General features: G+C 40.6%; 1 protein-coding gene across 1 annotated transcript; it reads right to left on the reverse strand.

Moving 5' to 3' along the window:
* Nucleotides 1–1,689: 1,689 nt before the first annotated feature.
* Nucleotides 1,690–2,370, reverse strand: LOC138883535 (uncharacterized). The gene is made up of 2 exons (XM_070164229.1): nucleotides 1,978–2,370; nucleotides 1,690–1,764 (listed from the first exon to the last, which is right to left on the reverse strand). The coding sequence occupies exons 1-2, from the start codon at nucleotides 2,368–2,370 to the stop codon at nucleotides 1,690–1,692; spliced, it is 468 nt and encodes a 155-aa protein (XP_070020330.1).
* Between the last annotated feature and the right edge of the window lie 14,678 nt (nucleotides 2,371–17,048).

The raw sequence follows: 17,048 nt of genomic DNA on the forward strand, positions 1-17,048 counted from the left end.
CCTTAGAAGTCGTCCTCACCCCACCATGATGGCCACCATAGGGAGAGGAATGACAAGCCTCCAAAATACTCAATTGTTCTTCTTCCGGGACACACCAGCGAATCACACCATCGGTGCAAATCTTGAACAAATATGGCTCATCCCAATAATAATCCAAAGTATCCCGCTTGAGCTTCTTCCTTTGGTTAGAAGAGAGCTCATACGGGATTATACCGGACACAAGATAATTTGCCACATCAGCAAACCACGACATATCATGCATAGATACCGCAAGGAGTTGTTCATCCGGGAACACATCATTGATTTCAAGGCCGTCAGAAGGCCTCCCCTCTTCTTCCAAGCGGGACAAGTGGTCTGCCACTTGATTTTCACTTCCTTTGCGGTCCACAATTTCGAGATCAAACTCTTGAAGAAGAAGCACCCATCTCATCAACCTTGCTTTTGAATATTTCTTGGTCATCAAATACCTAAGGGCGGCATGATCGGTATGGATAATTACTTTGGCCCCCATAAGGTACGGTCGGAACTTTTCCATGGCAAACATAATAGCTAGCAATTCCTTCTCGGTGACTGTATAGTTTCTTTGAGCTTCATTCATCGTCTTGCTTGAGTAGTACACCGGATGGAACATCTTGTTGATTCTTTGTCCCAAGACCGCCCCTACCGCAACATCACTAGCGTCACACATGAGCTCAAATGGAAAGCTCCAATTGGGTGCGGTAATGATAGGGGTTGTTGTCAACTTGTGTTTTAGCAGCTCGAAAGCATCCATGCACTTCTCATCAAAAACAAATTTGGCCTTCTTCTCTAACAACTTGCACAACGGATTAACTACCTTAGAGAAATCTTTGATGAACCTTCGGTAGAAACCCGTGTGCCCTAAAAAGCTCCTCATCCCTTTGACAGAAGTAGGGGGAGGTAACCTTGAAATGACTTCAATCTTGGCTTTGTCAACTTCAATACCTTTCTTCGAAATCTTATGACCCAATACAATACCCTCTTCTACCATAAAATGACATTTTTCCCAATTGAGGACTAGGTTTGTATCTTCACATCGGGCCAACACTCGGTCCAAATTTGTCAAACATTCCTCAAAGGAGTTTCCCACCACGCTAAAACCATCCATAAATACCTCCAATATATCTTCCACCATGTCGGTGAAAATTTCCATCATACATCGTTGAAAGGTTACTGGGGCATTACACAATCCAAACGGCATCCTCGAAAATGCAAATGTGTCGTAGGTACATGTAAAGGTCATCTTTTCTTGATCTTCTGGGACAATGAGAATTTGATTGTACCCCGAATACCCATCTAAAAAGCAATAGAACGACCGACCCGCAAGACGATCAAGCATTTGGTCGAGGAACGACAACGGGAAATGATCCTTTCGAGTCACCTTGTTAAGCTTTCTATAGTCCATACAAACTCTCCATCCTGTCACCGTCCGAGTAGGAATCAACTCATTGTTGGCATTGGTTACCACAGTCATCCCGCCCTTCTTCGGTACGCATTGCACCGGAGAAGTCCATGAGCTGTCAGAAATAGGATACACCACACCGGCGTCAAGCCACTTGATAACTTCCTTTTTGACCACTTCTTGCATAGCTTCGTTGAGTCTCCTTTGGTGTTCAAGTGAGGTCCTCGCATCCTCCTCCAATATAATCTTATGCATGCAAAAGGCGGGGCTTATGCCCTGTATATCCGCCAATGTCCATCCAATTGCCCTCTGCGCTTTTGTAGAACTGCCAAAGTGGCGTCAACCTACACGTTAGTCAAACAAAACGAAAGAATAACATGCAAAGTGAAATTAGGGCCCAAGTATTCATACCTGAGGTGAGGAGGAAGTGGTTTCAACTCCAACACCGGTGGCTCCTCAATAGATGGCTTGGTTGGGGGAGTTTTGCGATTCTCAAGATCCAAAGATAACTTCCTAGGCTCATAAGAATACGAGCCCATACCATGCAAAGCGTTTACACATTCAACTCTCCCAGCATCATCATCAACATCCTTGTTCAAGAGAACAGCTTCAAGTGGGTCTTCAACATTCACCATTGCACTTGTGTCATCCACTATCACCGCCGTGACAATGTCAACAAACGAGCACACCTCGGTGCTATTCGGTTGCCTCATAGATTTGCATACATGGAACACCACCTTTTCATCACCAAGACGGAAGGTCAACTCTCCCGCCTCGACATCTACCAAAGCCTTCCCAGTAGATAGGAAAGGTCTTCCAAGGATAATTGGAACCTCAAAATCCACATCACAATCCAAGATAACTAAATCGGACGGCAATATGAACTTATCAACACAAACAAGGACGTCATCAATAATCCCCAAAGGTCGCTTCATTGACCGGTCCACCATTTGAAGCCTCATAAAAGTTGGACGAGGTTGTCCGATTCCCAAGGACTTGAAGACCGAATATGGCATTAAATTGATACTTGCCCCCAAGTCACAAAGGGCTTTTGCAAAGTCGGCACTTCCAATGGTACATGGGATAGTGAATGCACCGGGGTCCTCAAGTTTCGAAGCCACATAGAATGTAAAATTGCGCTCACTTGATGGGTCATCTTGATTGTCTCACACTCCATTGATCTCTTTTTTGTAACCAAATCTTTCATTAACTTTGCGTATCCCGACATTTGCTCGAGTGCCTCCACCAAAGGCACGTTGATAGTCATACTATTCATCATCTCAATGAATTTCTTAAATTGGTTGTCACCCTTTTTCTTGGCCAACCGTTGAGGATAGGGCGGAGGAGGTCGAGGTAAGGGTGCTTGAGCTTTGGGCACCACCGGCTCGGGCATATCAATCACTTGTTCCCTAGACGGGTTCACGGCCTCTTGTGTTTCTTCCTCAACCTCATGAACATCAATCCGCACATCATCTCTCACACTTGGTTCAACTACATCTTCAACCACCAAAGGTATTTCATTATCTCGTAACTCATCTTCATCCACCGTAACTTGGTTTCCTCTTGAGGCATGCACATCACTGCCTCTTCCACTTCGCGTTGTCACTGCCATCACATGATTATTGTGCCCACCCTTGGGGTTTACTACCATATCACTTGGTAGAGCACCCTTTGGGCGAATATTTAAAGACTGAGAGATTTGGCCTAATTGCACTTCCAAGTTCCGGATAGATGTGTTATGCGAAGCTAATTGGGCCTCGGAATCTTGGTTCTTTTTCATCATTTTCTCGAACATGCTTTCAATTCTCCCCATCTCGCTTCCGAACGAACTCAGACCTTGAGAAGGAAAGGGGGGGGGGGGGGATTGTTCGGTTGTTGGTACATAGTGGGCCTTTGAAAACCTTGCCCCCGGTTGCCTTGGTTCCCGCCATTGTTCCACCCTCCTTGATTGTTGTTGTTTCCCCAATTATTGTTATTACCATGCCAATTTCCTTGGTTGCCTTGATTACCCCAATTGTTGTTTTGGTTGTTGTTATTCCAATTACCTCCGCCTTGTTGTTGATTGCCCCAATTACCTTGAGGACGCCATTGTTGGTTTGAAGAGTTACCTCTATTCCCTTGATAGTTGTTGACATATTGGATCTCTTCGCTTTGATCATCATAGCACTCATTTGAATAACCACCACCATCATTGTTGTTGTCATATTGTTCACAATTAGCTTGAGGTTGTTGTCCTTTTTGCCTTCTTTTCAACATAGAAACACCTTCCATTGCGTTGACTTGGCGCGGGTTTTGGACTTGTTGCAATTGCGCCTTTGCCAATTAATTCATAGTTGTTGTAAGCTCGGCGATAGCTTGGCCATGATCGTGCAATTCCTTGTGCAAATGGATGACCGTGGGGTCACCTTGGGGCACGTTTGCTCGGCTTTGCCATGCCGAAGAGGTGTCGGCCATTTCATCAAGTACATCACATGCCTCTTGGTAAGAAAGTTTCATAAAGTTCCCTCCGGCCAATTGGTTCACGATGCATTGATTCGTGGTGTTGATGCCTCGATAAAAGGTTTGTTGAATCATAGCCTCGGTCATATCATTATTAGGGCACTCTTTCACCATTGTTCTATATCTTTCCCATATCTCATGCAAAGGTTCCATTGGCTCTTGCTTGAAAGCTAGAATTTCATCCCAAAGAGCTGCCATATGACTTGGAGAGAAGAACTTGGCAATAAATTTGTCCGCAAATTCATCCCATGTTGTAATAGAATGATTAGGGAGCCTTTCTAACCAATCCAATGCTTTACCCCGAAGAGAAAATGGGAAAAGCCTCAATCTCAACGCATCCTCGGACATGTTTGTCTGCTTGCTACCCCAACATGTATCCACGAACCCCTTCAAGTGCTTGTAGGCATTTTGATCGGAGGCACCAGTGAAATAACCTCTTTGCTCGAGCAAGGTCAGCATAACATTTGTGATTTGAAAGTTCCCCGCCCGGATTCGGGAAGGAACAATAGCACTGGCATATCCTTAATTTGGTAAAACTCTGGGAGCCACTCTCGGCGGTGCCGGAGGAGGGTCTGGAATGTTGTTGTTCTCATTTGCATTTATATTGACATGTCGGCCTCTCCGTGGAAGTTGAGCTAAGACCTCATCTTGTTCTAGATCCTCTACCTCCTCCCCCGCTAATCACATTACCGAGAGGGTCATTTGCATTAAGAGCCATTGTACCTGATTGATCGACACAAACAAAATTAGTAAACAAGAAGGAAAGAGAAGCAAAACACAATTCTAGCTACACAAATAGTCAACACCGTAAGCTCCCCGGCAATGGCGCCAAAAGGTTGATCGCGGCGAACTCAACCTCACACAACGGTAGGAGGAGCGGGCGCTAATACTTTTACCTGAATAGTGGTATCGGGGTCAATTTCCACAGGGGGCTTGGAATGAAGTTGCGTATTTGTTTAGACTAGGAATGCATGTTTGCTCCTAATTGTACTTCTACCATTTTTTGGGTTTTTGTATAATCACTACTATTATCAACTACAAGTTTAAGCTAATTTATGCTAAAAGGGTATGTTCTAAGTTATGATTAATATAGAGAAAGGCACTAGGGTCGTGGCATCACCTAGGTGGTTAACTAACGGGTAGAGGTTACTAATAATAGATTAACATATTTGGGATCAATGTTATAACCGTGCACATTTGTACTCACTCTCACACCTCTCGGTAGAGAGAGCGATTTTGCCCAATTGACTCTCTTGAGATCAATTGGGTAGGCCAATTAGACCAAGCAACTAGGGTTCAAGTAGGGTGATTACTCTCTCGAGGTTTAACCCGTTAATTGGGACTACCATTTCTCATGGATCCACCCCAATCCCTTGTTGGGTCAATTCTGGGGTCATAGACTCTCTTTCTCAAGAAAGGTCAAGACCCACTAAGCTAGAATCAATGTTTGCAACCATCAATCCTTAATTAAACCATAAAATTAACCCAAATAACAAACACCCAATATCAATCTATCAGTAAGAAGCAACACCCATTAATTACCCACACTAGGGTTGAGCCACAACCCTAGCTAATGGGTTTAGCTAGACATAATTAAAGCAGAAAATGAAGAAATAGAAGATGAAACAACCATATTAATTAATTGCTAATGCTAAACTACAATAATCTATGATGAAACTAAGCTAAAAATGCCCAAGATAGGCCAAAACATAAGTCTCACGAGTGCAGCAGCTGTCAGTTGTACAAAACTTGACCTAAAAATGGTAAAATGTTCTATTTATAATGGGCTGAAAAAACTGGACAAAAATGCCCCTGCGGGGTTAGTGCGGACTGCACAAAGATGGCACGCGGCCGCACTGGGTTGCTTGACCTCTGAATCTTGATCTCTGAAAATGGTGATGCGGACCGCACAAAGTTGGGGTGTGGCCGCATGAAAACTAGCGCGGACCGCACACAGTTGTTGTGCGGCCGCATGAAAGGTTTTGCAGCTTCTCTGAACTTCACTGATGCGGGCCGTGTGACCATAGAGTGCGGCCGCATGGGGGGGAGCGGGGGGGGGGGAGCGCGGGCCGCATGAAGTTGAACGCGGCCACGTGGTTTGCTTCTGGAATATAATACTCTCTGAACTTATTGGATGCGACCGCATAGCAAAATTTTGCGGCCACATGAGTGAAACGCAAGCCGCATGAATTGGGACGCGGCCGCATTGGGGCATGGCTTACAAGTTCACAGTCTCTGAACTTCTATGGTGCGGTCCGCACCAAGTTCTGAATGTCTTCACTCTACTGATCTTTGGCACTTGAGCAGGTTTCACTCCAATTTGAGCCGATCTTTGACGATTTATCACTTTATAGCTCAAACCTGCAATCAACTGTAATCTGTAAGCTTTTTGGGACTATTTTGTAGCAATTTACACTCAAAGCGCATGCAAGTATGGGTATAAAACATGTTAAAAATCCTACTTATCATGTACCCGTGCTCACTAGGGGTGTGCAGACTCCTAGAGGGCCCCTTACGGACCAAGCACAGTATCAAGTCATCTCGTGGCATAATCACAGAGGCTTTCGGCCTCATATCAACAAGCCACCTCGTGGCGTACAAATCTCAGGCCCTCGGCCTCATAATCATAATCAATTTTTCCTCACAACATAGGCCCTTGGCCTTACTCAGTCAGAATCTTACATCCACTAGGGCAACAGTAAAATATGGTGCTCAGCCCAAAATATCATTTAAAATATAATTTAAGCGTTAAAGTAGAGTAAACAAGGCTGAGTTATAAAAACAGTAGAATATAACATGACTAAGTTCAAGTATAAAGTAAAAATAGTGAGGAAATATCAGTAAAAAATCCCCTAAGGGTTCAAATAGTTGGCACGAGTCCCAAATATGGTATTCAGCCCAAAACATGATGGTAGCAAACAGTTTCCAGTCAAATACGTAGTAAAATAGTCATTCAAGACGGACTAAGTCACAATCCCCAACAATGCACGACCCCACGCTGGTCATCTAGCATGTGTGTCACCTCAATATAGCACAACGATGTGCAATCCGGGGTTTCATACCCTTAGGACAACATTTACAATCATTACTCACCTCTATCCGGTCCAAATCTCTAGCTCGCGATGCCTTTGCCCCTCGAATCGGCCTCTGAATGCTCCAAATCTAACCAAAATCAGTGAAAAACCATCAAACTAAGCTAAGGGAACAAAGCCCACTCGAAAGAAATCAAATTACAATACAAATCCCGAAATTGGCCAAACCCGACCCCTAGGCCCACATCTCGGATTCTGATAAAATTTACATCAATAGACTCCTTATCACTCCCCAAATTCATTCATACCAAAAAGCATCAAATTCCAACCACAAATGACCCCTCAAATCCCAAATTCTAGGTCTCCAATTGCAAGCCCTAGTTTTCAATATTAGGCTTAAATTCCATGATTAATTAGGTAGAATTCACATTTGAATCGAGTATTAAGTCCATGAATCTTACCTCCAAGTGTTTCCCCTTGAATCCCTCTTCAATCCTCTTCAAAAAGCTCCAAAATCGCTTAAAAATGATGGAAATAAACCCTAAAATCGCGGACAAGATGACTATTTAAACATTCTGCACAGGCCTAAATTCCTTCTTCGCGAACACGGTCAACGCCTCACGTTCGCGAAGCACAAACCAACTTTGATTAGATTTACCTCTTATGCGATCACGACCAGCCCCTCACGAATGCGATGGCTCTTCCGCTCCTCCTCTCGCGAACGCGATGAACAAATCAATCTTTAAACCCAGCTGCTCAATTCCCTGTATGCGAACGGGACTCCACCTCGCGAAAGCGATGCACCTTATTACAGCCCTTCGCGAATGCGGAGCCTTCCTTGTGAATGTGAAGGCTAAATCATCTGCCTCCTCAACTAACCCTTCACGAACGTGACTGCCTACTCGCGAACGCGAAGGCCATTTCACTGCAACACTGATCAACAATTTTCTGCAACTCCCAACATCTAGAAATGATCCGATTGACCACCCGAAACATACCCGAGGCCCCCGAGACCTCAACCAAACATGCCAACAGATCCCACAACATCATTCAAACTTGTTCCAACCTTTGGAACACTCAAAACAACATCAAAACACCAAATTTGTATCGGATTCAAGCCTAAGAATTCCAAAATCTTCTAAATTACACTTTTGATCAAAAACCCAACCAAACCACGTCCGAATGACCTGAAATTTTTCACACACATCATAAATGACACAACAGAACTACTACAACTCTCGGAATTCTATTCCAATCCCTATATCAAAACCTCACCTATCAATCGGAAAATGCCAAAAATCCAATTTCGCGAATTCAAGCCTAAATTTACCCCGGACCTCCAAAACATGTTTCGATCATGCTCCTAAGTCCCAAATCACCTCCCGAAGCTATCCGAACCATCAGAACTCACATTCGATCTCTCTAACACATAAGTCAATATCCGGTTGACTTTTCCAACTTAAACTTCCTCAAAAGAGACTAAGTGTCTCAAACCTTGCCAAATCCTTTCCGAACCCGAGCACACTAACTCGATCACATATAGAACCGATATACAAAGCAATGAGAAGTAGAAATGGGGGAAACAGAGCGATAACTTATGAGATGACTGGCCGGGTCGTCACAAGTAGCTAGACAATTACAAACTGTAGTAGAAAGAAACTTAGTACTAATACATATTCCGTGCTTATTCTTGTATACTTCTTGCTCAACAAAAAGGGGTGGATGAGCATGGTAAAAACACTTAGTAGGGGAGAAGTTTTTAACATCTTCCTTATCTAATAGGTATGCTACTTCATTTTCTTCTATGAAGTTATGTCTCAGAATTGGGAGCTTCAGCTGGTGCATTAACAACCTGTATTAAAGAATAATGTTAGAAAGATATTGATTATTTTATATAAGAGCTTGATGATTTTCGTAAAGTCTGTTTCAATTTCCATTTTTGAGGAAATTCATCTCTCTTGCAATCTTCAAACTTTCATGTAAAGCCATTAATTCAGCATGTGTGCATGATGTTGCATGGCATGATTTATGAACACCAACGATCCGGTCTCCATTGCTATTTGAATGCTCCACCTAGACCAGCTGCCATAGTGTTTTGTGAATAAGCACTATCTACGTTTGTGATGACCCAAAAGGTCATCTCGTGTTTAGAATCCAATTCGGGGTTCCGAGACATTCAAAACCTCATCTTACTCTCCTCAATTTGCGTGCACAGTTCAGGCGCATTTCCGGAAAGCCTTTATGTAAAAATTTGAGGAAATTATAATTTTTTTGCCTTTAAAAGTGATTTTAGTTAACTTCGGTCAACATTTTAAGTGAACGGATCTGGACCCGTATTTTGGCGGTCCGGGAAGGTCTCTAGTAAAATATGAAACTTGGGTGTATACCTGGAATCAAATTCCGAGGTCCCTAACCCCAGTAATAAATTTTTGTTAAAAATTGTTAAACTGAAAATCTAAGGATTTAAAAAAAATGAAGAATGCTTGATCATATTGGTATCGGGCCTGTATTTTGGTTCTGGAGCCCGGTACATGTTTAATATAATAATTCAGTCATATCTGTAAAATTTGATAAAAAACGGGATCGATATTCAGACGTCCGGTTGTGAAAATAGGAATTTCAAGCGTTCTTAACGATTTCATGTGTTTTGTTATTAAATCTGTGGTTTTTGATGTTATTTTGACGTTTTGATCGCACGAGCAAGTTTGTATAATGTTTTAAGACTTGTGTGCATGCTGGGTTTGGAGCCCCGAGGGCTCAGGTGAGTTTTGGATAGGCTACATAGTGTTTTGGAACTTAGGAAAAATTGCTGGTATGACTGAACCTGTTGCAGGACTCTGATCTCGCAATTGCGAGATCAGGCATCGCAATTGCGAACCCTGCATGTTTTGCTTTTGGGGGGCTTTTATCCCAATTGCAATCATAAGCTAGGCCAGGCAGTCTTCGCAATTGCGAAGACTTCTTCACATTTGCGAAGTAAATTTGGGAAGGCCAGTGATCGCAAATGCGATCATTTTATCGCATTTGCGGAGGTTCCTATTCGCAATTGCGAACATACCTTCGCAATTATGAAGGCAGCAGAAGTGTTAGGAACTTTGAATTTGCTATGGTTCTTCGCATTTGCGAGCTTCGCAATTCCGAAGCTCATGTTGCAAATACGACATCTACAGCTGTGTAAAAGTGGCTTAGATGGAATTTTTTTATTCATTTTCCAAATTTTCAAAATCTAAATTTCAAGAGGCAATTTTCCAAAGGCTAGTTCTTCCCCAAATCATAGGTAATTGATCCTTAACTCTTTTCTTTCAATCTATTACATCTTCTTACAAGTTTTCATCCTAGAATCTAGGGTTTTTCATGGTGGAATTGGATGTTTTGGGTAGAACTTAGGAATTTCGAAATTTGGGGGTTTAGACCTAAAATTGGCGGATTCCAAAACCAATTGTATATCCGGGCTCAGGGGTAAATGGTTAATCGGGTTTTGGTCCGAACTTCGAGTTTTGACAAAGCGGGCCAGGGGTCGATTTTTGACTTTTTGGGGAAAATATTAGGAAACCTATAATTATGTATTGGAATTGATTTATTTGGCAATAATTGATATTATTAAGTTAATTATGACTAGATACGGGTGGTTCGGAGGTGGAAACTAAGAGAAAACTGTGTTTGAGGTTTGAGTTCGGCCGTTGAATTGAGGTAAGTGTTGTGGTTAACCTTAGCTTGAAAGATTAGGTGTTGTTTCCTTATTTGCAATATGTTTGGTTGTTGAGTACGGCATATAGGTGAGGTGACGAGTACCTATTGCCACGCCCCTTTTTTCCTCGTGGAGTCCAAGTTTCGATATTCATTGGGAACAACTCGTTTCCTTTTGGGAATTGGGTATTTGAAGAGTCGCCACCTAACGAATTAAGGCGAGTTAGGGCACCTAGAGCAGTTAACTCATATAACTAGTTTGCATTACCAGAGATTAGGGTAAGGGCTCGAAATAACCTTGAGGGGAAGGTGTGAGGCACCCCTCGCGGTCCACAACGTTGGGTCGCGACCGAACTCAGTTATGTGAATTAGTCATTTAACAGGTAAGCAATCTAAACACACATTTGTAAATAAAGGAAGTTTAGGTAGTCTGAGCACACATATGTAAATAAAGAAAGTTTAACGAATAGGTAGTCTAAGCACACATATGTAAATAGAGGAAGGGAAGTCCTAAGTTGGTTAGCCTATAGAATCATATCTGTACAATACCCGGTAAGCCTTCCTCAAATAGAGGGGTTACACATGGCATTAGCACACAGGTCATCATATCCTTTTAACTACCCATTACCCTCCCCTTAGTGGTTATATAAGCGATTTTAATTAACGAACTCTAAGCGTGCTTTACCCGTCCCTTCGTTGTGGTCCTGTAGGTATTTAGGACCTCTAAATTTAGGTAGTACTAGACCCTCATAAGGTGTTTAAAAGGTAAAATATAAGCAACAACAAATAACATATAAGACTGTTAAATAGGGAAGCAATTAAGGGGCTCATATTTACCTCCACACATAAACAAACAAGTAGCACGTCTCAAACAGCAGATTTTAAAGAATTTCAGAAGGTCCTAGAATAGGATATCTAGGTGAGCATCACAAACATAGAATATGCAACATTTTTTTAAAACGAAGTGATATAACCTGATCAGTTTGCCTACTGATTTTAGAAACTGTTAAACCTGAACAATTTTACAAACACAACACCATTTCGCAGTTTTTATGAAGCTCTTAATTACCTAAGGCTTGCCTAGGTGTGGATCTGTTGTACACCTATAAACATGCTGTCTAAAATAGAATTTTGGGAATTAGTCAAATAGCTTGAATTTTATTAAATCCTATAGGCATGTTGGTCTAGGTGTTGAATGTTACAAAAAGCTGATTTCATGCATATTTATACTAGAACATGATATCTATGTGTTGAGGCTGTCTTTAAACCTATTTATAGATAATTATTCATTTAAGCGACATAGATACGATTTAAATCAAATACAAACAGAGTCCTAAGGAAGGATTTCTAATGCACAGAGAGAGATGGTCATTTTATTAAGCATGATTACAGCGGTGACTTTAACAACAAATTTCTCGGTGATTATGACTTGTGTAGAAACAGAGTTTTCGTGATAATAGAATGATGAGAATATAACATGTTTTTTAATATGCAAAATCAGTAAACATGATTATCCTAAGGCAGGATATCCAATAAACAGATTTATAGCATTGTTTTTAATACAAATAGGCATAACAAACCTAGAGGCATGATATCTATTGCATAATATAAACCTAAAGCATGATTTCTATTTCAAATCGGCATAATATAAACCTAAAGCATGATTTCTACTGCAAATCAACATATATATAAACCTAAAGAATGATTTCTACCTAGTTTCCCAACAAAATCGTATAGGAACCCTCCTCTTTTTAATAATTACCCCAATATCTATTTACAAAGAATATTATTACAGACTAGGACTGAATGAATTATATAAATAAATGTAAACTATACTATAAGGAGCCTGAATTAGGCTCAAAGTAAACCTGGGGATGGCAAGCCTTCAAAAATAGTCTCAGATGCCAAGAATCTCACAGCCAATAGTGTGTCCTAGTGTGTTAAAGTTCCCTAAGGACCTCAAGGATCCCGGGCAGTGCTCACACTAAGACCTTTTCTCAAATAGAGGATTGGTTATGTGCAGTGTAGAAGGGCCAACCCTAGTGTGCCAGAGTTCAGAAGAATCTCATGGATTCCTAAGCAATACACACACTGGAGGGGCAGAACCTAATAATCTAAGAGTAAAGTGAGAGTGCTTGACATAGTTTTGAAAGACTTAGTAAAACAGTGTACAGACAATTTTAGAAGTGAAAAGATTTTCAGAAATAGAAACAGTTTTCATGAAGATGCTCGGGGTGAAAATAGTCTTGGAATCGATTCTTAAAAGAACAGACATACAGTCACACAAATGTAGAGTGCACAGACTTACAATCACTCAGCAATCAGCTTTACAAATAGGGGTCAAGGGGGTTGGGAACATAGAGAGTTCGAATACATAAATAGAGTCTAGGGCATATGGAGCAACAACTGTACAGAACAAACAGGAATCCACTAGTTCAGAGACTTAGCAAGTTAGTCATGATAAGAAGTAATTAAGACATAGGCATAGAATGTAGTGAAATAGTCATGCTGAAGACAAAGTGTTTACTAATTAGGATCAACCAAGTACATACACAACTAAGTTATCGACATGATCACACCAATTAAAGAGAGTAAACAGAGGCTAAATAAATATGTTGGCCAAGTATCAAACATACAAGTGATACCTAGACATACTGATTGCACATTTGAACAGAGGAGGATAGAATTTAGACATGCTGAGTAAAGTAGTAAACATGAAGATAAAATAAATACATAGCAAATCGAACTAGTGCAAAACATGGAACACATAGAGTTTGAGTTTCAGAATTGAACTGGAGATATACCAGTTAGAGAAACAAAGTGCAGAATGTAAAGCAAGTGTAATTCCACTGTCTAGCCTTGGCTTTCAGCCGACTGGACCAACAGTTAGCACAAGTAACAAAGAAAGAAGAGAGATCTTAAGTGTGTGTGTGTGTATTCTAAACTTAGTTCGTCTGTTGGGAGGTAAAAATAAGAGTGTATATATACCAGTTTAAGAGTAGCACAAATAAGGTAAAAGAATCAACATTCAGTCAATTAAAGAAATCACATAATCCAATCACATAAGGATTCGGAATAAACCCCCTTAATTAGGGGTAATTGATTAACCGTAACAACAAGGGTTTAATTAAGGCAAGGAGTCTAGACCATACCAAATAAGGAATAAGTAAGAATCCCAAAGTTATACGGGCAAGTAATTAAGGCAGATATGAACAATTAAAGTTATAAACAAGGAAACAAATAAAGTCTATGCATACGAATCTTTAACAGAATAAAGCAATCAGTAAAACTTTCAAAAGAATACTGATTTTCGGAAAGAATACTCAACTTCCATAAATAGAAATCAGACTAAGTAAAACCTCACAGAAACATAGAACTTAGTCGGAAAAAGCAGGTTCAAACCCTAACAGAGATTAATTAGGGAAAAAACCACAAAATACTGAATTTAACAAAGAAAATGTTTAAGTCCAAAAGACAGAGTAAATTAATACGAGTGGTAACACGAAAAGACCCAAAATCGAAGCAAAGATTGGAAAAATCAGTATATTACATATAATCAATTAGGGTTAGAATACTCTTGCAAAAATCAGTCAAGAAGGTGAAAGAATAATTGATTAAACAATTAGAAGTCAGAAAAACCTTTGATAAACAATTTGGGATGAACCCTAGTTTAGGAAGAGCGATAAAAGTTGGAATAGTTAATTAACCCAGAAAAGTTTAATGGAAAACACATAATAGTGCTCGAACCACCCCAGATCTATACATATTTGAGAAGGATCGATAGTAACGGACTAGGTTTTTTCAGAAAAGTAGTATAGATGAGAGAATAGGTCAAGAACCTATAGATTCGTAACAAAATAAAGAGAAGTTCTTACTCACAGTCGAAAAAATGGCCTGAGACAGGCTAATAAACGAAGTTTCAAACCAGAACCAACTAGGTTCTTTGAGATATTCTCAAGGATACAAGAAATCAAAGAGCCATGGCATGTAGAGGGCCAGGGCTGGTTGGAGAAGCCATGGAAGCCACAAAAGGTGGAGGTTTATGCCGGTAACGGCGCTTAGAATAAGGGTTAGGTCGAGAGAGTTTGAGAGAAGAGGGAGATGATGACGGCGGGTGAGGGAGAGCACGAGAGGGTTTGGGGGGGGGGGGGGTTAGGTCTAGGTTTAATTAAGGAAAGTGGGATTGTGGACCGTTGATCTGAATGATCAACTATCAGGATTGAATGGGGGTCTTAGGTCGGGCAGATGTGTATTTGGGCTTAAGGGAATTGGGCCAATTTTAGAGGGGTTTTTGGGCTGGCTTAAAAGGGATTAGATCTGAAAAATAAAGGGGATGTTTGTTAAATACCCAAGTAATTGAATAAAAATTATTTTATAAATTAATTAACAATTAAAAAATAATTTTCATGCATAGAAGTGTTTTAAAATAATTATTCGCTATTTTTAAAAATACAAGGGACCATTCTCTGGTAAAATAATGCAATAATGTGTGCATGGGCTATAATTGCAAAGCTATTGTAATTGTAACCAAAAAGTGTAAATCTAGCCATTTGTGAAATAATTTGAACTTAATATGACTATAAATGGAAATATTAAATCATGAAATGCTATAAAGTCATTTGTGATGCAATTTTGTAATTATTTATATAAATAAAATACTTGGATAAATTAATTTTAAAATGTACAATTTATGGAAAAATATCAATCGATGTTAATGCATAGTTTTGAAGATACATATGCACTTAAAAAGTATTATAGGGAAAAATTCGGTATCAACACCTATATGTTGTCGTCAAGTTATAGCATGCGAGTGAGTTTTATACTTGTGACCATTGTATTCTATATTCGTATTGTTCATGCTTAAACTGGCTATTCTTCATGTTAAACAAATCTTATCATGTTTTACTGGAATTAGATATCGGTTGAGTATTGACTCATGTTGAAATTACATTGTGAAATTTAACATTGAAACAAGGTTGGTTATTGATGATTTCCCTTTCCGGGTTGTTATTGTTCTATTGTTTGGGTGAGGAAGAGTGTAAAGCTCGAAGGGTGATGTCGTGCAATATTTTGTGAGTGAGTGATAATGTACGAAGGGTGATGTCGTGCCATATTCTTCGAGTGTTAATGCACGAAAGGTGATACCGTGCCATATTCTGTGAGTGTTAATGCACGAAGGGTGATGTCGTGCCATGTTATGAGAGAGTTAATGCACGAATGGTGATGTCGTGCCATTTCCATTATTTTTATGGTAAGGACGAGAGTAAAAACATGAAGGGTGATTTCGTGCACATGTTTTACTATGTTATTACTTTAGTTGGTGCAAAGCATGATATTTACTATGTTTCTTTATTGTACTATTTTCAGGACTTGATATTTCCCCTCAGCATGTTTCCCCCCTTCCCTTATTATCTGTTAAATTTTCGTTTGTTGTTATTTTCTCGTATATGAATTAACTATACAGGTTCATGTTATTGTCGTGTCCTAGCCTCGTCACTACTTCGCCGAGGTTAGGCTCGGCACTTACCAGTACATAGGGTCGGTTGTACTGATACTGCACTCTGCACTTTCTGTGCTGATTTTGGTACCAAACCTTATTGATCATAGTTGGGTTGCTGCCTTCAGTCCATCAGGAGACCCAAGGTAGATCTGCCGGCGTTCGCAGACCCTGGAGTCCCCTTCCATTTGTCCTAGTTTCACTGTTTTCTTGTATTTAGAGAATAGATGTATTTCCTTTAAACCAGTATTTTTAGTAACTCTTAGAGGTTTGTGGATTGTAACAGTTGATTTTGGGTAAAGGTGTTGAGATATTTGAGTAATTATAACTTCCGTATTTTATTAAATTGTTATTTTTAAATTATTGTCATTTAGTGAATTTCCTAAAGAAGTAGTGTATTTGGATTTTTATAGGTTGGCTTGCCTAGCAATCATTTGGTTAGGCGCCATCACGATCCCGACGCTAGGAAATCTGGGTCGTGACAAGTTGGTATCAGAGCACTAGGTTGCCTAGGTTTCACAATTCACGAACAAGCTAGGTAGAGTCTGAGGGATCGGTATGGAGATGTTTGTGCTTATGCCTCAGAGGATACAAAGTTTAGGAACAAACTCACTTCTATTCTTCTCTATCGTGCGATTTGATTTCTCAATGCTAATCAAATTTTCTACTCTTGTTCTTTTGCAGATGGCGATAACACGTACCGCTTCATTAGCTGATTAGCAGCCCGAGCCCCCAGTGGCAGCTCTTCTGAGGGGCAGAGGATGAGGCCGAGGCCGTGCCTGAGGCCGAGGCAGGGGCAGGGCTTAGCCCAGAGCTCGAGCAGCAGCACCAACGGCATAGCCTTAGGTAAAGTTTGATGAGGAGGCTCCAGCCCAGGTTGTTCAAGTAGGACCAGCTTAGGTCCCAGAGGGGG

Source organism: Nicotiana sylvestris, chromosome 12, assembly GCF_000393655.2.
Source record: "Nicotiana sylvestris chromosome 12, ASM39365v2, whole genome shotgun sequence".
NCBI lineage: Eukaryota > Viridiplantae > Streptophyta > Magnoliopsida > Solanales > Solanaceae > Nicotiana > Nicotiana sylvestris.